A 23305-nucleotide genomic window follows, 5' to 3' on the forward strand; every position below is an offset into this window, starting at 1 on the left:
TTTTCAGATGTACTATACATGTACATCAGGATTTAGAATTAAATAAACGGTTTAAAATCTTTCTAAGGGCCATTTATTTACAAAAGCTGTCTACACATATTTTTTTGTTTTGTGTGACAGCATGAACCTATGTGTTGTGTTGATGCTGCACAATGAGAAGGGTAAAGATTTCCTTTCAACCCTTTTGGAAGTTAGCCAGTTAAATGTAAAAGGGATCTAGTGATATATATGGTGCTGTGCTGTGTGGGCCATTAGGCAAAACCCTCTCTGATTTTTAAAGGCGATGCTTTATCTAACATTAATTGGAATAAATGGGTGTGTGTAATTTTGTTTCAGAGACTTTTGTCCAATGAGGAAGAGAAGAACAAAGAAATCATACAGGAGGTCTGTTTCATGGTATCCTTGATTATTTCATGACTGCAATCGAACAAAGCGTTTTTGTTCACTTTACTATTGACGCCTACAGCAGTGGGTGATAGCGCATGGAGTGGCATGTGACATGTTAAACTGTAACTCATGACATCATATGTGTGTGGACAGCACACTGTTGCTATGAGACCACTTGTAGTTTATGGGTAATTGCATGTTTGCTAAACTGCAGCATGCACAAAAATGTATAAACTCCTATAACGTGGTATCAGTGCTATACGGCGGTGTATAATACACATCTTTAAAAGCCAAACTTTTATAGATCCTTTCTTAAGTCCTCTGGTTTATATCTTGTGACGTAATGAACTGGTCCAAAAAAAAAAAAAATTCATGATACTGTGCATGATAAGGACTTGTAATTCACAATCAGCCAGGAAAAGTAGGTTAATTTATAAGAAAACTCTATCTACATGTTGTAATGTTGAATGATTCAGTAGTAGAGGAACAATCTTAATGTTCTATGGCACTTTGATGAGGACAAAGGATGAAAGTGGTTTTGGTTTGCCTGAAGCAGAAATGAACAAATTTGGATTGGGTGTAGCTCTTTAAAGTTGGAGGGCTTTTTTTGGCAGATTGATTTATACATTGTGCACTTTCTACATTTCTACTAACGTCACATCCATGTAGCTCGTTGGTAGGCGAGAAAATAAAATGTTAGACTTGATGATGTTAAGTGGGAGTTATATGGTTATTTTCATGATAACTGCAGTAGCCTGTGACTAAAGGATTTTGAGTAAGTGTCTAATCATAAAACCTGGTGACATAGATCAGTCGTTCCCATCCTTTTTCTGGAGGCTGAGCTGCCCCTGTGATTCATTCCAGACTTTTGCTCATTGGGGCACCCTGAAATGGGAGCTTGGATCCCAGGTTGGGAACTGTGGATGCACTGATGACCCCCTAAGACAACAATGCAATGTTACAGCCTTTGGATTATTTGCATGTAATGTGAATAGAAATATAGCCACCGCAGCGTCTTTCTTGTCTCTCCCCCTACATAGTGTGATGTTTTGCATCTTTTCAACTTGGCAGTCTGCCTGGATCCTTAGGAATTACTCAGCTAAGGTTTACTTGACTTTCATGAAAGTGGGTTACAGTGTTGTTTAATTTTCTCTTTAGGTGGCTGACACTGTCCAGATAAATTTGTGAGACTCGTTTGTGTTCTTGAAACTTGTCGGTCACTGTCAAGGTTTATTCATTGAATCATGTTTTTAAATAAGACAGGTGCTGCTGGCCAAAGATTAGCTAAACTTGCAAACACAAGGTAAAGTCTTCCAGCACTTTCAGCTGCTGTGTGTCACTGTGAGAATGTGTGGTTTGTGTTTAACATGCTGAAGTGTCTGACATTAGGTTGGGCTTAAGACCGCAGCACTCTTTGCTTGCTCCTTGACCTACTGGCTTTGCAGAAAAAGCTCTCGGGTCATCCCAATATGGTTCAGTTCTGCTCTGCTGCTTCCATCAGCAAGGAAGAGTCGGATACTGGCCAGGCCGAGTTTCTGATCCTCACTGAGCTGTGCAGGGGTAAATACACAAACACTTTGTACTTCTTTGTCTCTGCCTTTCTGTCTCTTGTTTCACTGTAGAATCATTGTTTACTCATTCTTCAATTTCTCTGAAACTTTATCTGAAAAGTGCTGATTGCAAAACTGTTTTCTTTGGTTTCCTTTGTGCTATGTGTTCTGCTTACGTCCTCGTCAGAGGGAAGGTTTACAACAGACCTTGCGCCCTATCTTCCATGTAGAGTAGCAAGTGTTCTTCACAATTTTCAGGTTTTGCAGGCTGTCGAGACATTTTATATAGAGCTTGAAAGGAAAACGTGAATCGTTGTTAATACATTATTAAGACATGTAACAACCTGTGCACTGACACCAAAGTCACTCCATGTCAGACAGATTACACCCCAGTTCAGTGGCACAAGCATTTTGAGTCAGAGTGAACTGTTTCTACTGTCAACAGTGCTGCAGGTGATGAACCAATATGAGTGAAGAGTACCTCTCTGATGTGCATAGTGCACTCAGTGAAGATATTCTGCATACTGAGAATGAATCTTCACATGTAATTATATTCCAAGTCTCATTAGCAGTTAATACTTCCAGTGTTTTTTGGAACAGCGACAGTAGCATTTGGGCAATTCTATGGTAACAGAATTACAATCTGAGCTAATCTGTCGTGGTTAGATGCCATATGTCCAGATTTTGCTGCTGTTGTAATTCCGTTACCATGGAATTGCCCATTTGTTTTGTTGTTCATGTTCTCTTTATTTTTTTGCTTTGCGCACACAGATATGTGTCCTCACCAGAAAACCTCTCCCTTCTGAGTGCACCCTCTAAATAGCAGTTTGTCAACACTTAATACACTTGAGAAATGGGTCATGAGAGATGACGCTCCGAGTAGTTGAAATTCTCGGGCCTGCGTTTGTGTGATAACCCCCCCCCCCCCCCCCCGTAAATAGCAGTCTGTGGTCAGACACTCCCAAAATTGGCCTGCACCACTCCTCACAGACTGCACAATAGATCATCAAGATAGAGACTTGGTGTTTCAGCAATGTATTTTTTTTTTTATTCTTTTACTTATTTATTCAAATTTTGTGGCTTTGATTTAGAAAGCAAGCATGGTTTGTTGAAAAACATATATTAACTGTGTAAAGCGTCGTTGTATAATGTCTAAATGTTTCTCAAAATTTGATAAAGAGATGCTGTGATACATTCCAACTTAAATGCATTTTCCATTGAGCAACATCACTGATGGTGCTGATTTATTTGTCAGTCTGGCCGGTAAGATGGACCAACAGGGAAAAAAAAAACATACCTGGTTAGCAGGTGTAGTTTTACCTTTTATTGAATGGTTACTCTTTCATTCATTCTCATCTTTTGGTGTCTGTTCTGCCTCAGGCCAGCTGGTGGATTTTATTAAGCGAGTGGAGCAGAGGGCGCCACTCTCATGTGACACTGTGCTGAAAATTTTCTACCAGACATGCCGTGCTGTGCAGCACATGCACAAACAGAAGCCTCCAATCATCCACAGAGACCTCAAGGTTGGACTGTGATCCTGGCCTTTTGTTTTTTTATAGTTTGAGGAGTGCTCGCCAGTTAAATGAATTAATGAATTACTGCATGTATCACTTGACTTGGTTACTTAAAGTGAATGAATATGAATTGCACAGTAGTTTTGTCTGACTGGATAAAGTTTGTAATTCGTGGCAGAAGTTGTCATTTATGGTTAATAGCATTTCCTGCTAATTTATGATAATGGAATATGATCACTGTGAATGTGTTTGATCAATTCATTAACTGCTTATATGCTTTTGTTTTAGATCGAGAACCTCTTGATTAGTAATCAGGGCACCATCAAGCTCTGTGACTTTGGCAGTGCCACCACTGTGTCACATTACCCCGACTACAGCTGGTCGGCACAGAAGAGGTCCATGGTGGAGGATGAGGTACAGACACACACAAAAAACTCAAAATATTATTCAGACATCAGGTTTGGGTCTTCAATCAATTAGCAAATCAATTTAATAAGGGTCTTTATTGTCAGTGCACATGCATCAGGGCTTTGAACCAGACTTTTTTACCAACTGGTTCATTCCGAACAGAAACCATATTTTAACGTTTCTTGTTTTGGGTTCCCCAAAATTGACATTCTCAAACCAGTTAGAACAAAAAATGATTGTTCCCGAACCGGTTAATAATGTTCCATGCCAGCTGTGGGACACTGAAAACACTGTATATGCCAGACCTGTATGTGGTGCTTTAACGCTCCCATGGAAAATGGACAAGATGACAGTAGAGCGTACTGTAGCAGGAAGCAGAAGCTGGAGTGGGACACTGATTAAAATAAGGCCTTTTAAGAGTAAGAGGGTCTTCGCTGATCACATGAAATAGACTTATTGTGTATTTAAACTGAAGCAGTGTGTTGTATTTTTAAAAGACGTGGCGCTATATTGCTCTCCACCTCACAGAGAAACCTGTGCAAACCCACGGCTGTCCATTGATTGGCTCAGCAGCTAATGCTAAAAAGCTAGTCCTCATGTGACCATACCATACAGTTCCAACTGTTTCAAATATTAAAACATTTCACACACTATGTAAATACAGTAGTATGCAAAAGTTTGGGCACCCCTGATAATTTCCATGATTTTCCTTTATAAATCATTGGTTGTGTGGATTAGAAATTTCAGTTAAATATATCATATAGCAGATGAAAACACTGATATTTGATAAGTGAAATGAAGTTTCTAGTATTTACAGAAAGTGTGCAGTAATTATTTAAACAAAATTGGGCAGGTGCATTAATTTGGGCACCTTTGTCATTTTATTGCTTTGAATACATTTAGCACTAATTATTGGGACACAAAATTGGTTTGGTAAGCTCACTGACCCTTGACCTTCTTACACAGGTGAATTCAGTCACATAAGAAAGGGTATTTACGGTGGCCATTCACAAATGTTTCTCCTCTTTGCATCTCTTCTAATGAGTGGCAACATGGGAGCCTCTAAACAACTCTCAAATGACCTTAAAACAAAGATTGTTCAACATCATGGTTTAGGGGAAGGATACAAAAAGCTATCTCAGAGATTTCAGCTGTCAGTTTCCACTGTGAGGAACATAGTGAGGATTCCAGTCAATATCAGCAGATTCTTGAGAACAATGTTCATGAATCAGTGACAAAGTTGAAGTTGCATCGGGGCCGGATCTTTCGACAACGACCCTAAACACTGCTCAAAATCTACTAAGGCATTCATGCAGAGGAACAAGTACAATGTTCTGAAATGGCCATCTCAGTCCCCAGACATGAATATAATTGAAAATCTGTGGTGTGATTTTAAGTGCGTTGTCCAAATTTATGCCCCTGCCTAATTTTGTTTAAATAATTATTGCACAATTTCTGTAAATCCTATAAACTTCATTTCACTTCTCAAATATTAATGTGTTTGTCTTCTATCTAATATATTTAACTGGAATTGCTGATCCAAACAACCAATGATTTATAAAGGAGAATCATGAAAATTATCAGGGGTGCCCAAACTTTTGCATACGACTGTATAAAGTCTTAATCTGGCCTCTTTCATGGATTCAGTCTGATTCATCATCACAGCCTGACGATAAGATGTTCTGTTTTTGGAAGACGACATCTGGGAAATACTTTAATTCCTTATCATGGAAATTACTGAAGAAACGCATTTTTTTAAGAAGTCCCTTAGTGTTTGTCTGCTCCGGGTGTGTTTTTCAGCCGGACCTAGAGAACTCCAGCGCGTTGTCCCATCAACACTTCAGAAAACCATTGTCAGTTAACACAGTTCATCACTACATCTACAAGTGCAAGTTAAAACTCTACCATGCAAAGCAAAAGCCATACATCAACGACATCCAGAAACGCCACTGCCTTCTCTGCGCCCAAGCTCATTTGAAATGGACATATACAAAGTGGAAAAGTATGCTGTGGTCTGATGAACCCACATTTCAAATTGTTTTTGGAAATCATGGACGTTGTGTCCTCCGGACAAAAGAGGAAAAAGACCATCCAGATTTGTACCAGCGCAAAGTTCAAAAGCCAGCATCTGTGTGTGTAAATGGCCCACGGCATGGGCAGTTACTGAGAAAATAAACGGCTGATAACTTATAATGCACACACCAAAGCTAACCAATATCAGAACCACTGCACAGTCCTCAAAAATATAATAAACTCCTGAGCCGAGGTTAGCCTGTTTACTTAGCTGGTTCAGACTCCAACACAGGGGCATGTTGATACTTCTTTTGCCACACAACTGAGCCACACACCTTCCACCTCTTTATCTTTGGGTTTGTCGTGATGTAGGCAGAGTTGGCGCCATACAGTCTGTAATCATCCCTGCCAACATGGGAATGTCCACATATGGGCTTGGGTGTCATACTGCGGGGTTTTTCCAGTATATATGGTTTTTGGTAAATCCCACCCACACACACTTACACACATCTGTTGGTGTTATAGATTGAATAACGTGCCAAATAAAACAGTGTGAGTGTTAAATACTTGTTGAATTGTATGCCAAAATAGACAGAAAGCACAGAAAGGTTACTGTGGTTCAGTAACAACATTGACATCATGAGCTGAATGGAACCAGAAACCTGTGATTGAATTAAGGATTTGTGGTTCAGGAAGTGATGATCAGTCAGATTGATTACATTATACATGCACACGCAGAGCAGATATGAGTGTACAGGAGCCACGACAATGTGGCTTTTAAAGGTATTAGTGTGTGGCTTGCCTGTAGATTTATTTATTCATACTTTTGTTTCAGATTAAAACACTGAAAAAGAAATTAATGGAATCCTGCAGCTTATTATATATGTCAGTTGGTTTTGTTTTGGCTTGATGACTTTGGTAAGTAAATGACATTCACTGAATGTGTTCTGATACTATGTTTGGAAATAAAAACAACCATCTGTGATGTTGACTTAAACATGCCTCCACATTGGTATTTGAGTAAATAGAATATTGGCATTTTCCTTTCAAAATTTAAAGCTGTAACGTATGTACACCAAATATTGATATAGGGTTTGTGTGTAGTATGTTCAAGTTATTTTGGGTACAACAATAAATACTCTTTTCAGTAAAGTAGGTGGTTACTTCGAGAGCCTTATTGAAACGTGCTCATGCTCAAATTGAAATTTGTCAGACAGGCATTCATTTAGGAAGTCCACTTAAAAATCAGTTTGACATTATGTTGTGTACAATTAAGTGTGAGTGACGCACGCATGCACAGAAGGGAATACCCCTTGTTTGCATGGCTCTTATGACCAGCAGGGGATTAAAACGCAAGAAAAAAAGGGACAGCAAAATGTTCAGTCTCACTACAGTTAAATATAACGCAATGCTAAAATACCCTGGGCTGTATGAGCCTTGTTGTCTTTATGATTTGCAGTTGTTTAATTAAATGTTAAGATCTTGTTGTGTTACATACAATTTGTGCATGTTCAATGAAGCCCCTCTATTAATCAGTCAATCAAAAACTTATGTTTTAACAATTTACGTTTTAACAGTGTCTGCAGGAGGCTTTGTACGTGCATGTACATGAGCTTTTGACACAAGTGGAAGTTATGCAAATCAAGGAATATTTGTAGATTGGCCTCTGTGCATTTGCTGGTATTAATGAGACAAAGTTAGCTTTGAGTTAGCGTGGACGCTAATGCCGCACAATCTCTTATCAGCTTACAAAAAGAGTGTTTATTTCTCGCTGTCTTTTACATAATATATGACAAAGAGGATATAGTTGCACACAAATGAAACAGAGTTTTGGAGCTAGCTATCAGCCTGTGACGTCACCATGCTAACATCCGCAAAATAAGTTCAGAGATGATATTAGGCTCCAAAAATGGCATTTTCTGTTTTAGAAGTGTTTATTTCTTGCTGACTTTTACATAATATATGATAAAGAGGATGTACGAGGTCTGTCCATAAAGTATAGGTCCTTTTAATTTTTTTTTCAAAAACTATATGGATTTCATTCATATGTTTTAACGTCAGACATGCTTGAACCCTCGTGCGCATGCGTGAGTTTTTCCACGCCTGTCGGTGACGTCATTCGCCTGTGAGCACTCCTTGTGGGAGGAGTCGTCCAGCCCCTCGTCGGAATTCCTTTGTCTGAGAAGTTGCTGAGAGTGGCGCTTTGATCAAAATTTTTTCTAAACCTGTGAGACACATCGAAGTGGACACGGTTCGAAAAATTAAGCTGGTTTTCAGTGAAAATTTTAACGGCTGATGAGAGATTTTGAGGTGATACTGTCGCTTTAAGGTCTTCCCATGGTGCGAGACGTCGCGCAGCGCTCTCAGGCGCCGTCATCAGCCTGTTTCAAGCTGAAAACCTCCACATTTCAGGCTCTATTGATCCAGGACGTCGTGAGAGAACAGAGAAGTTTCAGAAGAAGTCGGTTTCAGCATTTTATCCGGATATTCCACTGTTAAAGGAGATTTGTTTTAATGAAAGACGTGCGGGCGGATTGCAGCGTCGGCTCGCAGCCGCCGCGACGCTCCGCCACAGGAAAAACACCTCCGTTGGAAGCCTTAAGGACAAGTTGGAACATGTCCAGCTGTTAAACAATTTCTCATATACTCACTCCACTGAAAGCCATCAAAAGCCACCTGGATTTTACAAATGGTTATCAACACGGAGGTGTTTTTCCTGTGCCGCCGCACCGCGCCGGCTGCGTCCCAAAGCGCGGACCCGTCCGCACGTCTTTCATTAAAAAATGTCCTTTAACAGTGGAATATCCGGATAAAATGCTGAAACCGACTTCTTCTGAAACGTCTCTGTTCTCTCATGACGTCCTGGATCAATAGAGCCTGAAATGTGGAGGTTTTCAGCTTGAAAGAAATAAAAAGGACCTATACTTTATGGACAGCCCTCGTATTTACACACAAATGGAGTTTTGCAGCTATCTATCAGCCTTTGACATCACCATGCTAACGTCCATGAAATAAGTTCAGAGATGATATTAGGTTCCAAAAATTGCGTTTTCTGTTTTAAGTGTTTATTTCTTGCTGGCTTTTACATAAAATATGACAAAGAGGATGTATTTACACACAAATTAAATGGAGTTTTGCAGCTATCTATCAGCCTTTGACATCACCATGCTAACGTCCGTGAAATAAGTTCAGAGATGATATTAGGTTCCAAAAATTGCGTTTTCAGTTTTAGAAGTGTTTTTTTTTTTTCTCGCAAGCTTTACATAATATGACAAAGAGGATATATTTACACACAAACAAAACAGAGTTTTGCAGCTCGCTACCAGCCTGTGAAGTCACCATGCTAACGTCCACAAAATAAGTTCAGAGGTGTTATTAGGTTTCAAAAACTGCATTTTCGGTTTTAGGAGTGTTTATTTCTACCTAGTTTTTACATAATGTATGAGACATGCATATAAACACAAAGCAAGCCACTCAAAAACAAAGCAGAACAAATTCAAACAGAATGTGACTTTTTAACTTCTTAAAATATGTCAAGGTTAGCCATCTTTGAACTTGTCCAAGGTCTGTATCCCAAGAATGTTCCCTGTGAATTTGAAAGACTGTGGCAGTAATAGAACTGCACTTATGCTGAACACAGACAGATGGACAGACAGATGGATGGACGCTGTCTTTGCAATACCCGATGGCCATATTTTGGCCTTGGGTAAAAATGCAATATGAGGAAACAAATGCTGAATGTTTATTGATGTGACAGACCATGCTTATATTATTTTATAGAAGCATTTGATTTATGAACCTTAGGACTGAATGGAAATTCAGACAAGTACATTGGCATCTGGAAGTACCTATTATCTACATACTTCAATAGTAAACTGTGTTCATGTTCTCGTGTGCTGATCTGTAGATTACAAGGAACACCACTCCAGCCTATCGAACCCCGGAGATGATTGATCTCTACTCCAATTTCCCTATCAATGAGAAACAAGACATCTGGGTCAGTGGTGAAAGCTTTTTACTTTAAGTGTTTCTTCTGTAATTCATATTGGGACAGTTGTCAGTCCTCTACCAGCCATTATTTAGATTTTGCTAAAGATAAAACAACTGCGACTTGTGTGACATCAGAGGTTCTGAATGAAGATGGCATAATCAAAGATCAAAATGTGCTTTCTTGGGTGGGGGCTGTCATGGAACAGCATTTGTTTACCTTCAGAAGAATACTTTTGCACTGCCGAGTTGTACTACATAAAGCCCATTTTAAAGCCTTTTAACAATATAAAGTTGCTTTCCTCTTAGTGTTGGCTCAGTTGTCATGTATTTCTTTTATGGCCCATAAAAAGCAAAATAATAGGAGAAACCTCTCAACCAAAAAGGCTGCAGCACAGACAAAATGATGTCTACAGAGACTGTTGAAACTAATTGTGTAAGGTTATTAACAGACATTAGGCCGCCTTCCCTCCATTAGCAAGGTTTTACTCTGATTGTGTTCTGTTTTCACAAAGAAAAGTGACACAAGAGTTTATTTTTGTCATTAATTCTGCACTCCCGTACAGGCCCTTGGGTGCATCCTCTACCTGTTGTGTTTTAAGCAGCATCCATTTGAAGAGGGAGCCAAGCTGCAAATAGTCAACGGGAAATACTCCATCCCTCAGAATGATGTCAAGTACACTGTATATCATGATCTCATACGTATGTACCGCATCAGCTTTCTGCTTTTCAGTCCACAATGTCTTCTTCAAACTAGTGTTGTCCCATTATGCTCTACCAGTCAGAAGTTAGGACACACTTTCCCATTCAGTTATTTGTAGAAGGCTCTATTTGTAATACATCAGATTCAGCTAAATAATCATCTCTATGTAAAGACAACACAATCGATTTAGTAAATGTAACATTCATACTGGTGTTAACGGGGATCACCATTGTTACATTATACAGAGAAACTGTAGGTTCAGAGACAGTATATTGCCCTATGTTGAGGTGTGAATGTCACAAATATCAATTTGTTAATACTGTGCATCCGGAAAGTATTCACAGCGCTTCACTTTTTCCATATTTTATGTTGCAGCCTTATTCCAAAATGGATGAAATTAATTTTTTTTTTCAAAATTCTACACACAATACCCCATAATGACAATATGTTAATCTCTTTTTGAGTTAATCCTGTTAACAAACAAACATTTATGCAATGAAAACCTTTACCTCCACCAAGGAGGTAAAGGTTTTCATTGTATAAATGTGTTCATTTAAGAAGCTGTAACATGATAAACATAGTAAATATTTTAAGTTTTATTATTTTTAGTTGTTTACCTTTCTCCTTCACACACTTTCCAGGTTCAATGTTGAAGGTAAACCCAGAGGAGCGTTTGTCCATTACAGAGCTGGTCAACCAGCTTCAGGAGATCGCTGCAGCACGCAATGTCAACCCAAAGTCTCCCGTTACAGAGGTCAGTGTTGGTGCTTCTGATAATGCTTTTTATGGTTGTGTAAAATAAAAGGGGATTCATTTGATATGGGGAGGTGGGCGAATGTGGGCTATGGTGGGAAGTGGGCTATGCTTCTCTGCCAGGAAAGATTCCGGCAACTTTTACTTTCCATGAAATGGTCCGCAAAAATTACTTGAAAGTTATCGTAATCAAATGTAAACAGACATGTCAGTAATATTTTGTGGAAGAGGAGTTTTCTGCTGTTTATCTCAAGTAGCGAGATGCTTAGAGGCATTTGCAAGATGATTAGTCCTGCAACAGCAGACACGTGACATTCACATTAGACTTATTTATTCGGAATACAACATCACTTCTTTTCACTTATATAACGGCTACAGTCTCTGAAATCATGTGATGATGTTCATGTCAGTGCCTTCTGACCTGCTTTGGTGCAGAGCGTACTCTTAAGAGTGCTTCTCTGCATGCAGATAAAAAAAAAAAAAAAAAATCTACAAAACCAAGGAGATGGGGACATATTTGATTGGTGCTTGTAAAAGAAGTGTTCGGAATCTGCTTTGGCAAAAGGTGTAGACATTTCTGCATGGGGTGCAGATGTGACCCCCCCAACACACACACACACACACAAACATGAAGACATCCGGCAACTTAAAAATAGAAACTGGATGATGGAAAGTTACTGTAGAGAAGACTTCATTCCATTATTTATTATTTATTTTTTTATTTTATTTTTTTTAAGTGGCAGTGCATCGCATCTGTTTATTGAGTTGCCACTTCTACCTCTGATTTATTCAGAGCTTTATTATCCTGTGCGAATCGCCCATTAATACTACAGATGTACTGCGGTAAAGTTGCACTGCCCCACCTTCCCATATACTAAAACTAGTGCCATCTGAACTGAGCTTCACTTTGCAGTAAGTGCTGAAATAAAAGTCAGTGTTTGCATATAAACACACACAGATGTATTGTTGATGCTGTTACACTTTCTCTGCCTCATAGCAACCACACACGCTGTGGTAGGCACAAAGTAAGTCTTTCTTCTCTGCCTCAGGCTGCTCTCCTCCCAGCTGGCAAAGACTTAATGTGCCCAAAGAAACAGATACAGAGAGGTGGAAAATGAATGATAGGCATTTACAAAACAACTGCCTCAACTAAAGCAAGCATTTTGGTAAAACCGCAGCAAAGCTGATTTTTTTTTTTTTTTTTTTTTTTTTTTTTCCCCTCCCTTCCCCTGTATACCACCAGTGGTGGTTAATGTCTCAAATGTCAAGAGCTGGAACAAGAACATCTAAAAGTTGCAGTTTGTTTCCTGCTGTGGTTGTTGGCCTATTAGAAAGGAAAAACTTTTGTTGCGTCATCACAAAACCTTTATAAGATATTCCTTCATTAGTCAAAGATTAGGAATGTGCAGTGTCACAGCTGCAGCAATAATAGAATTATGCAACAGTAGGGCAAAGTAAAGCACAAATAGAAGGCAAATGCAAATACTATGGAAAACGAAGAGAATGAAAAATAGATAAATACTATGTGCATTTTAAGCGGGACAGAAATACAGTATATGCAGTGGGTAGTATAAGTCCACAGATTTAACAAAAGTATTGCAGTTTGTTGACTTGAGATATACAGTAACAGTCAAAAATGTTGGCACACTTTGCAATTAAATTGAATGGGATAAGTGTGTCTAAATTTTTGACTAGTAGTGCATATAAGTAAATACATGCACTTACGAGGAAGCATGACAGCGATGCAATTAGTGCGTTTGCTTTTCAGAGCAGAAAACTCCCACTTCAAAACCACCCCTGCCCATGTAACGTAGAGTTTCATCAGCATACAGCTTGTGCCAAATCAACATGCAGATCTATAATTGATCTGCTGTGGCAACCCCAAGTGAAAAAGAAAGAAGCTGAAAGAGCTTACTTTTAAATACATATTTACTGGCAGCAGTGTAGATCGCACAATGTAACAGCAACACGTCTGACAGCAGCATTATTCTGATATGGGTGCAGTTATTGAAAATGCTAATATATGCACCTCTGTGGTCTCCAGTGGCACCGCTGTGGCACGCGTCCTTAAAACCAGCTGCTGCATTTTAAAGTCTTGGGAATCGTATTTTCACCATGTTCAAAATATGCTCTGTGACCTTTTGTGGCAGGGGATAAAGTGTACTTGTGGCCAAGTGGTTGGTGCTTTTGCTCCCTAAACAGAAGGTTCCCCATTCAAGACAACACGTTTCCATCTTCCATGTAACACGAATTTGCTTCAGGAAGGACATCCAGCGTAAAACTTGTGCCAAACGAACATGCAGATCCATCCATATTGGATCGACTGGTGACACCGAGCAAAAACGGACAAACCAAAAGAACATATTTTATATGTTGGTATAATTCTGTACTTGGGCCTTTTTTGAAAAGTGTACAAAAGTTACAACTGTATATGCATTTTACTTTATTTATTCATTTATTTTCCAGGTATATTGCCATGACCAAATTTGAAAATTTTGGGACACGGGAGGCTACCACACTGCTGTCAAAGCTTTGTAAATGTGTGCAGCATTAAAGGCGGATGCGGTGGCCGCTGATCTGATTAGGGTTAAGAAGGAGTTTTCCTCTGGACTTAAGGAGATTTTAATTCTCTGACATCTTTTCACCCTCTCTCTCTACTGCTTCTGTGCACAGACGGTTGGATATGTAGACTGTGAGGTTAGAGAAGAAGGGTGCAGATGTAAACTTGCTCAGGAAAGAAAGTGGAAGTGAAACCCTGAGATGGACATAAAAATAATGAGACAGACATCCTGAGCGAGGGAGAGAGAAAGGGAGAGAGCGAGCGAGAGAAGCAGATGCAAACAGACTGACCTAACGGAGACGCTGCAGACCTCATCGGACACTGATCAGCCAGCATTTAGACGAGCTGGTTTCCTTTGCTTCTGAATAGTTTTAATATTTTTAACATTTTGATTCTTGCTTGATTTTGCTGGTGTATTTACATACGTGACAGAATGAAGCGATTGTCCAGTCGCTCAAGTCTCAGGATTTTATGTCGGGTTTTTATTTTTTCCTCTCATCAGGCTGTTTTCTCATTATAGCTTTCCTTTTAGTTTAAATCATTTTTATTTCTTTTTTTTGTTTGCTTAACAAATATTTTTTCTTTTTGTGGGTTCCTCACTTTTTAAAAAAAAAAAAAAAGTTCCAGTTTCTGGCATAAATGCAAGAAGTTTTTTTTTTTTTTTTATTATTTTATGAATTTTGTTGTTGCTGATTACAATGAGTATGTTGAGTGCGTACTACTGTTGGCGTCCACTGTATGATGGTTATGAATGTCTGCAGCTGCTGGAACAGAACGGTGGCTTTGGCAACAACGCAGCGCAGCCGCCCACTCAGATGCACAATGTCCACAATAATGCAGGTAGGTTTACGTCAACATGATGCTTTCTATGCGGGGTATCTTGTTTTTATTATTTTTTTGTGGGTATTTTTTTGTTTCAGCGATTGTCACTCTAAGTGAGAGTAGTGCAAAACACAGTAGCAGCCCCCCGTTACTCTCCCACTGTCTGTTTTCAAGTTCGTGAAATGTAATACTGTCAGTGTGTTGTGATTGTGAAAGGCTTTAAACTTCCAACTGCTGCTCATTAATTCTCATTACTACAGCTCAAAACACACGTGCACACGCAAGAACAACTCTTTGGAAAAAGTAATTTCAGTTTATTTCAATTCAATTTATTTTCATTTATATAGTGCCAATTCACAACAGAGTTGCCTCAAAGTGCTTCACACAGGTAAGGTCTAACCTTACCAACCCCCAGAGCCACAGTGGTAAGGAAAAACTCCCTCTGAGGAAGAAACCTCAAGCAGACCAGACTCAAAGGTGTGGCCCTCTGCTTGGGCCATGCTACAGACATAAATTACAGAACAATTCACGGACGAATATACAAGAAATGCTATTGGCGCACAGGACAGGAGGATCGCCAACACGAATACAACTCCCATCTCTGGATGGAGCTGCACCTTAAACGGAGAGAAAAAACAGAATCAGGCATCAGAAAGACAAAAAATACTGTATAATTTGCCAGCATTAAACAAGAAAAACAGAGAAGTACTAAGGTGATCTCCGGCCACTAGCCCTAAACTTCACTAAAATACAGGAATACATTTAACGTCAGCCGGCGTCTGTAACCTGACTTTGCGGGTGATAGAATCCCCTATCACTAAAGTCCGGTGTTTCGGCCTGGAGACAGGAGTGGAAGTCACTTGTGGGCTCAGAGATTTCACATCTGACAAATCCAAGGGGGAGAACTGATTCACAGTTCGCACTGGCGAGTGTGATCTGGGTGCCACAACCGGGCACCAAGCCCTACGGGGCTTCCTCCGCCTAGCCACAGTCTGAAAACCGTCCTCCACAGCCGGCGTTTCTAAGCTGATGCTAATGGGCTTGCTAGCCGGCCCAACACTAACCTCATCTGGAGTGCCTGTAACATCTAACTCAACTGTGCTAAGAAGCTGCTCTATCTTACGGACACAGCTCTCTAAGAGAGCCACCCTATCTTCCAACATCACGCAGGATTTACGGAGGGTGTAAAGTAGAATTAGTAGTGTACTTTGTGCACTAAGAAATTCATGAATGTAGCCAAGCAAACACAAGCTAACCAATAATGGATAAGCTAACCACTCCTAAGGCTCACACAGACGCAAATAAATTTATTAAAATTCACAGCAGTTACACTGAAAAACTAACAGAAGTATTAAACAGGTAAAAAAGCAGCAGCTATAAAATACACTAAACAGTTAATTAACTAACAGGAGTGTAAAAAAAATTAAATGAAAAAATGATGACGGGGTAAATAGCTAACGCAAGCTAACCGCTAGCGAAAATGCTAGCCGCTCCTAAGATTTTACACAGGAGTAAAATATTTACTTAAAATTCACAGCAGTCTGACTGAAAAACGAACAGAAGTATTAAACGGGTAAAAAAGAACAGTTATAAAAAGTAATGACGGAGCGGGGAGGGGTCGACCTAGCTAGCGAATGCTAACCGCTAGCGAATGCTAACCGCTAGCGAATGCTAACCGCTAGCGAATGCTAACCGCTAGCGAATGCTAACCGCTGGCGAATGCTAACTGCTAGTGATTCACAACAGAATAGAATAGATACAATTAATAACCAGAAGAGTGCTAAACAGAAATAAAAGAAGCATATACAACCGTGTGAAGTTCAGAGTGGCGTCACAGCAACAATGTCAGAAACAAGTTGCCAGATCTGTATAATCTCATTAGCTCACCTTTCACCTCGCATCTGGTAAAAAGACATTGATCACTGTGTATTCATGCTTGTGTGAGGTATACATCTGACCGATTTCAGCTGAGTGGGTCATGATGAATGGTGAGTTGGTCAGTTATCTACCCCAATGGAGCAAATACCCCTGTCTTTGGGCTGACTCTTTTGAAAGTACCACTGACTGGAGGAAAGCCCTGCTGATAGATGAGAAAGACCTCAAGCCGGGATCCTTTCAGACTGATGTGAACCTAAAAGCTCAGTCATGAGGTTCTAGTCAAAAGGTTGGAGATACATTTCCATGGGAAAGTGTCTTCAACCTTTTCACTGGTAGTGTATGCATATCTTTTCGAGGTACTTCTTGGTTCCCATTGCACGTCAGTGGGCCTCGGGGCATATATTGGACCGAATAATTTAGTTCATACAAATTAATAATTTTACAGCACATTTTCTGTACACAAGTCAGAGGACTGATATATGAATATTTGTCCTTGACTTCATTTACATCAGTCATTAAGAAGTAAAAATAGTATGGGGCTGTTTTGTATGTCTTCCTGGAGTAGGCAGTTCCAAAAAAATAAGTGATTGTGATGGATATACTGATTAATATATATATACACGTATATATAAAATTCACAGTTTATCAGGTGACTTTGTCCCTACTGGATGTGAAACAGACTGAATTGCAGCATTAGTATTCAAGCTGTAGAACTAATACTTTTCAATATTATGTTAAATGAGTAAAAGCATCAGGCACTGTGTCTGTGAGAAAATCATATATTTCTTTTCTTTTACGTGTTACTTTTTTAATCTGAAAATGCACAGTGGGATCCTGTGTCACTCTAACACACCTGCAGGCTGTTTTACAGACTTTCCGCACAGCAGGTTAACCATCTGTCGAGCAGAATTATTTGAGTTCTGTTGCCTGTTCTTGCCATCAGACCTGAGCCATAAATAATTGTTACAGCATCTGTGTAACCACAAAGGGATGAACTGAAATAAAATTTACTTCCAATCTCAGCAATTGGATGTGGCTTCAGTTCCCGGTCACGATACCTGTCTTTGTCCTTGGACAAGACACTTAAGCTGCATTGTCTCAAGTCTACCCATCTGTAAATGGGTACTAGCCTTGGCTGAAGAAGTGGTGTGTGTGTCTGTCACACTGCTGCCCCCTCCTTGGGGAGTCATAGACTGTCATCCACTTCACACTAGAGAATCTGTAGATAAACACCTGCACCTATGGCCCTCGCAGTTTGTGTAGGTTGCACTTCTTCTATGTCATGTTCAGCATCAACTTCTATTGTGTTTTTGTTGATTATAGGACATTTCTGTGCTAGAAATGGAATAATATATACAGATTTATACAGTAGATGTTCTTTACCCCTTGATGCTTGTAGGTGTGTATGATCCTGATCAGTCTGGCAGTGGCCTCCTGGATATTTTAAGGGGAGGGACAGAACGCTTCCTGACCAACATAAAGGATACATCCTCAAAAGTCATTCAGTCAGTAGCCAGGTAGGTGCTTCTGGTTTTATTTTCCTTTTGAACTTGCCTGTAGTTGTGTACCACAGTTTTTTTTTTTTTTTTAATAATTTATTTTCTATTTTCTCACATTCATAATTTTTGATATTACCGTATGTACGGCCCGCCCCTCACTGTTGGGCATGCAGGTGAACCGTGAAACATTTGTAAAGTTTACATAAATGTGTTTTTTGGTTTGTTTGTTTTTGCTTTTTTGTCATGGTGACTTGGTTTTATAGTGACAACTGCCTCAGTTTCAGTGCAGTCACAGTAAAATCACAGTGTGAGTGGCTGTTAAAGCAGCTGTGTGTGTGTATGCCTGTTAAAGAGTTTCATACCCGCTTCAGTAGAAATCCTGGGGCTGTGGAATGCGGCTTTTCCACATTGATTTCTTAAAAAGCAGCTTTGATGAACAGTGTTCCCTGTTGACGAATAGATCAAAAACTCTGATTGAATCTGATAAGAATCAGCAAAAAAAGGTGTTTTTATTTAGTCAGTTAAACTTAATTCACTAAAAAAGAATGTGAGCCTCTCTCAATTCGTCTGCGAGGTGGAACGAGCAGTCAGTGTTTACTGCTGCTGGGATAAATACACAGCGCTCTATTTATAAAATAGGTCAGATGATATGCTTCAAGAAAATTAGTCATTTTCTGTAATGATTAAAGATAAAATGTATGGTTAATAAGTGTTTACCTTCTTAGATTGTAAAAGAGAGTGGCTGACACAGCTATTGTCATTCTGCTGTTGATATTTATGTAAATCTCAAATATGGTCAAATATTTTATCAAATCTTTGTGTTCATATCTGTCAGACAAAACATTCTGTTGTAAAAGTTAATAAGTGATGCAAACACAAAGATTTAAGTAAATGTTTGACTGTATTTCTTTGAGATTAATAGATAAGAGGTACAGAATGACAGCACCTGCATATGCGATCAATCAGTTGTTGCTATTTTTGTAAGTGTATCTGTGAGAAATATCACTACTAATATTTTATCAAACATCTGGACATATTTCTCTGAGCTTTATTTTTCATTGATTTTGAACTGAACATGTTCAGAGAAGGGGAGGTGATGGTCTGGTGGTTAAGCGTTGGGCTTGAGACCAGAGGATCCTCGGTTTAAATCCTTGCCTGACCGGAAATAACTAAAGGCCCTTGGGCAAGGTCCTTAATCCCATAGTTGCTCCCGGTGTGTAGTGGGCACCTTGCATGGCAGCATCCTGACATCGGGGTGAATGTGAGGCAATGATGTTTAAAGCGCTTTGAGCATCTGATGCAGATGGAAAAGCGCAATATGAATGCAGTCCATTTACCATTTACGTTTGCTCTCACAGTGCGACATAATGCATCTCAGAGCATGTAGACTTTGAAAAATTAGGGGGTCAAAGTTTGCCGCTCACATATGTCTTTAAAAAGAAGTTCAGGGATTTTTTTTTTTTTTTCTCAGACATCACTTTTATCCAGATCTATTAAGAAATAGGCCTTTCCATATGGCCACCATAGAGTTGACATACTATAATGCAGCCTGCATGACTATTGCTATTGTCTTTAGGTGCATAGTCCGACTATAATTATGACTAAAAGAACAAAGTATCATCTTCATCGTGGCCTGTGGATCTGGAATTACTTCAGCAAAGGGTTTAAGGTTGCCTGCTGTTTGAGCCTGACTCAAAAACATTTTGAAAGCCCTGTACTGTATATTTTCATGCAGTATTTACGAGGTCTATTAGAAAAGTATCCGACCTTATTATTTTTTTCAAAAACCATATGGATTTGAATCACGTGTGATTACATCAGACATGCTTGAACCCTCGTGGGCATGTGAGAGTTTTTTCACGCCTGTCGGTTACGTCATTCGCCTGTGGGCAGTCTTTGAGTGAGGAGTCGCCCACCCTCTCGTCGATTTTTTCATTGTTTAGGAATGGCTCAGAGACTGCTGCTTTGTTTGATCAAAATTTTTTCAAAACTGTAAGGCACAACTAAGTGGACACCATTCGATAAATTCAGCTGGTTTTCGGTAAAAAATTTTAACGACTGAGAGATTTTGGTCTGGTAGTGTCGCCGTAAGGACGGCCCACGGCGCCTGACGGCGATCTGCGCTTCGAGGCGGCAGCGTCTCACCGTTTCAAGTTGAAAACTTCCACATTTCAGGCTCTGTTGACCCAGTAAGTCGTCAGAGAACAGAGAACTTTCAGAAGAAGTCGGCATGAGGAGTTTATTCGGACATTCCATTGTTAACGGACATTTTGTAATGAAAGAACGTGCGGGCAGAATCGCATGTCGGGCCGGACCCGACCGCAGGGGGTCGCGACAGGAAAAACACCTCTGTTGGAAACCTTAACGGGCAAGTTTGAACATGCCCAAGCTGTTAAACAATTTCTCAGTTACTCACTTGTTGAAAGCCATCAAAAGCCGCCTGAATTTTACAAATGGTTTTCAACACGGAGGTGTTTTTCCTGTCGCGGTGCACACAGATTCGCCGAGTCATCACGGAAACGACTCGGCGAATTTGCGCGCACGTCTTTCATTAAAAAATGTCCTTAAACAGTGGAATGTCCGCATAAAGTCCTCATGCCGGCCTCTTCTGAATCTTCTCTGTTCTCTCACGACGTCCTGGGTGAATTAAGCCTTAAATTAGGATGTTTTCAGGTCGAAACAGGCCGACGACGGCGCCTGGAAGCGCTGCAGGACGTCCCATAATCTCTCATCAGCCGTTAAACTTTTCACCGAAAACCATCTTAATTTCTCGAATAGTGTCCACTCGGATATTCCTCACAGGTCCAGAAAAATTTTGATAAAGCAACGCGCGCCATCTGGAGCAGCGTGTGAAACAAAGGAATTCAGCCGAGAGGGCGGGACCACATCTCACTCAAGGCCTGCCTACAGGGAAATGACGTCACCAACACGCGTGAAAAAACTCATGCATGCGCACGAGGGTTCAAGCATGATTGGTGGAATCGCACGTCATTCAAATCCATATAGTTAAAAAAAAAAAACTAAAAGGGTCGGTTTATTGTCTAATAGACCTCGTATGTCACATCCTGAGACATGGGCATCAGTTTCCAAGTAAACCCACAAATTATTATTATTATTATTTTTTTTTTTTTTTTTTGCTGCATTGTTACAAATACCACAAAAGCCGTTCTTTTCAGACAGGGTCGGACTGGGAACAAATTTTGGCCCTGGCATTTTTCCTCTGGACCAGCACACTATTGGCCCGACGAATCCACCCCCAAACACGCACACCCACCCGTCCATACCGAACCCCCAATGAACAAATACTATACACCTAAACACCATGAACACACACCTAAACACAGACTTTCACTGTCATTTCACCTTGATCATAGTACAAAATGGAAGCAAAAGCACACAGGTGGAAAAAAGCTTTTGTGTCTCCAAAGTGTGTGTGTGTGTGTGTGTGTGTGTGTGTGTGTGTGTGTGTGTGTGTGTGTGTGTGTGTGTGTGTGTGTGTGAGTGAGACAGAGAAAATGAAGGTAATATTTTGCATGAACATTACTGAGTGGAATAGAGGCAAAAAAGAAGCTTGAAAAACTTAAATTGAATAATCTGACTAACTAATAACACCAAAACCTTTAAATTGGTTAAAATTAATTAACAGTGTAGAGGACAAAGCAAATTAAGTATACAAAACCACGTAATTAAATGCGTTGCTAAACTTGGTTTTGTCTGACTATAAGTGTCTTGTGTGTACTCAGTGGCTGAGTTAGAATTTCTTTAAAAAAAAACATGCAAATTGCTATTTCAGGGTTTTGTTTTGAAACTGAGCAAATAATTTGTTTTAGAGTGTGGAATACTCCAAAGAATGTCACTTCTGTGAACTGATCCTCATAACGTGTAAAGTGAAATCAAAATGCCAGCATGGCTGCAGCTTTGAACACTGTTACAAACAGCCCCGGCCTCCCCTATTACCATTATAACTGGTCTGCTGTCCCAATAAAGAGCACAGCTTTGACCCCTAAAACAAACAAAAAAAAAAACCATCACTCATTCGTTTTATCTTAAATTTTCACCCTCGTTTCCACACCAGGAGCAACATTCGGGAATAAATCCGAGCAGCAGGGAGAGCGCGAAGCGCAGATAAGTCCAGGCGCCGAGGACTCAGTCCATTCACAGGGGCGCAGTGTTGCCAGATATGAAATATGAAACTATCGTACCAAAACCTCAAAATTATCGTATTTTGGGAGAAATGATCCTACACAAACAAAACGCATACAACGTAGCTATTTTAGCGTTGTTTTTTTTTTAAATTTCCAAAGAATTTTATGTCACATTTTTAAACAGTAATTATAGTAATGGGGAAAGTAGAACGCACTACTAGAAAGATTTTTTTTTTTTTTCTGTGAAGGGACACAAACACGAGTTAATTACCAAAGAGTCGAATTCAACCTCGAGGTCGCTGTCGTCATCCGATGCCATGGCCACTTGTGCAGATTTTGTTCAACACAGAAAAAATGTTGACACCTCCATAAGGAACTTGAACTTTTTTTTATTTTTCTTGTCTATCTCTTTGCTCTTGTGTTTTGTTCGTTTGTTATTGTATTTGTTGAAATAAAGTTTCGAAAAAAAAAAGGTGTTGGTTGGGGAATCTTTCTGTCACGGCAGAGATTGGATGGGAACTCATTACTTTGTATGGAGAGGGGGCGGGTTGTTGTCCCGGGCGGCCAAAGCCAGCAGCAGCCCTGTGTGTGTTGTGTCTTTAATGCCGCCTGAGTGCAACACCTGCAAAATGATTGTTGGGTGTCAGAGAGAGATGCGTGTTTGGGCAACCAACTGAAATTATCGTACATTTTGGATTTTTTTCCCATAATTGATCGTACGTCGTACAGAGGGTAAAACTATCGTACAAATACGATAATTATCGTACATCTGGCAACACTGCAGGGGCGGGAGCGGCCGCCTGCTCTTCCAGCAATCTGATTGGCCACCCTGTATGCTTCTCCAATTGTCATTGCCTGTTGGTCATGTCAATCATTGTGCTCGGTGTAAGTCACCGTTGTGTGATCAAACGGAAACAAAACTGAAACCTAGAATAAGACTGCGCCGTGTATGAAACACTACAGAACTTTTATTTTGACACAAATTCAGGACGTGGTTCTGCAGCTGCGCCGATTAAATGCTGTAGCTTCACCGATCACGGACTTTCCTCGTGTTGACAGCAGCGCGCGTTTCAAGAACACTGTATT

The 23305-nt window shown here is 39.9% G+C and overlaps 1 protein-coding gene across 2 annotated transcripts in view; it reads left to right on the top strand.

Annotated features, from left to right (window-relative positions):
- The window catches only part of gak (cyclin G associated kinase), a 64244-nt gene that overhangs the window by 6100 nt on the left and 34839 nt on the right, over positions 1 to 23305 (top strand). For both annotated transcript variants that reach the window (XM_034170965.1, XM_034170966.1), the window contains exons 3-11: positions 337 to 396; positions 1833 to 1947; positions 3318 to 3460; positions 3740 to 3865; positions 9780 to 9869; positions 10426 to 10561; positions 11204 to 11316; positions 14637 to 14715; positions 17975 to 18092. In XM_034170965.1, the coding sequence (XP_034026856.1) occupies positions 337 to 396; positions 1833 to 1947; positions 3318 to 3460; positions 3740 to 3865; positions 9780 to 9869; positions 10426 to 10561; positions 11204 to 11316; positions 14637 to 14715; positions 17975 to 18092 (980 nt within the window). The remainder of the gene's footprint in view (positions 1 to 336; positions 397 to 1832; positions 1948 to 3317; positions 3461 to 3739; positions 3866 to 9779; positions 9870 to 10425; positions 10562 to 11203; positions 11317 to 14636; positions 14716 to 17974; positions 18093 to 23305) is intronic.

The sequence above is a fragment of the Thalassophryne amazonica genome, chromosome 5 (assembly GCF_902500255.1).
Source record: "Thalassophryne amazonica chromosome 5, fThaAma1.1, whole genome shotgun sequence".
NCBI lineage: Eukaryota > Metazoa > Chordata > Actinopteri > Batrachoidiformes > Batrachoididae > Thalassophryne > Thalassophryne amazonica.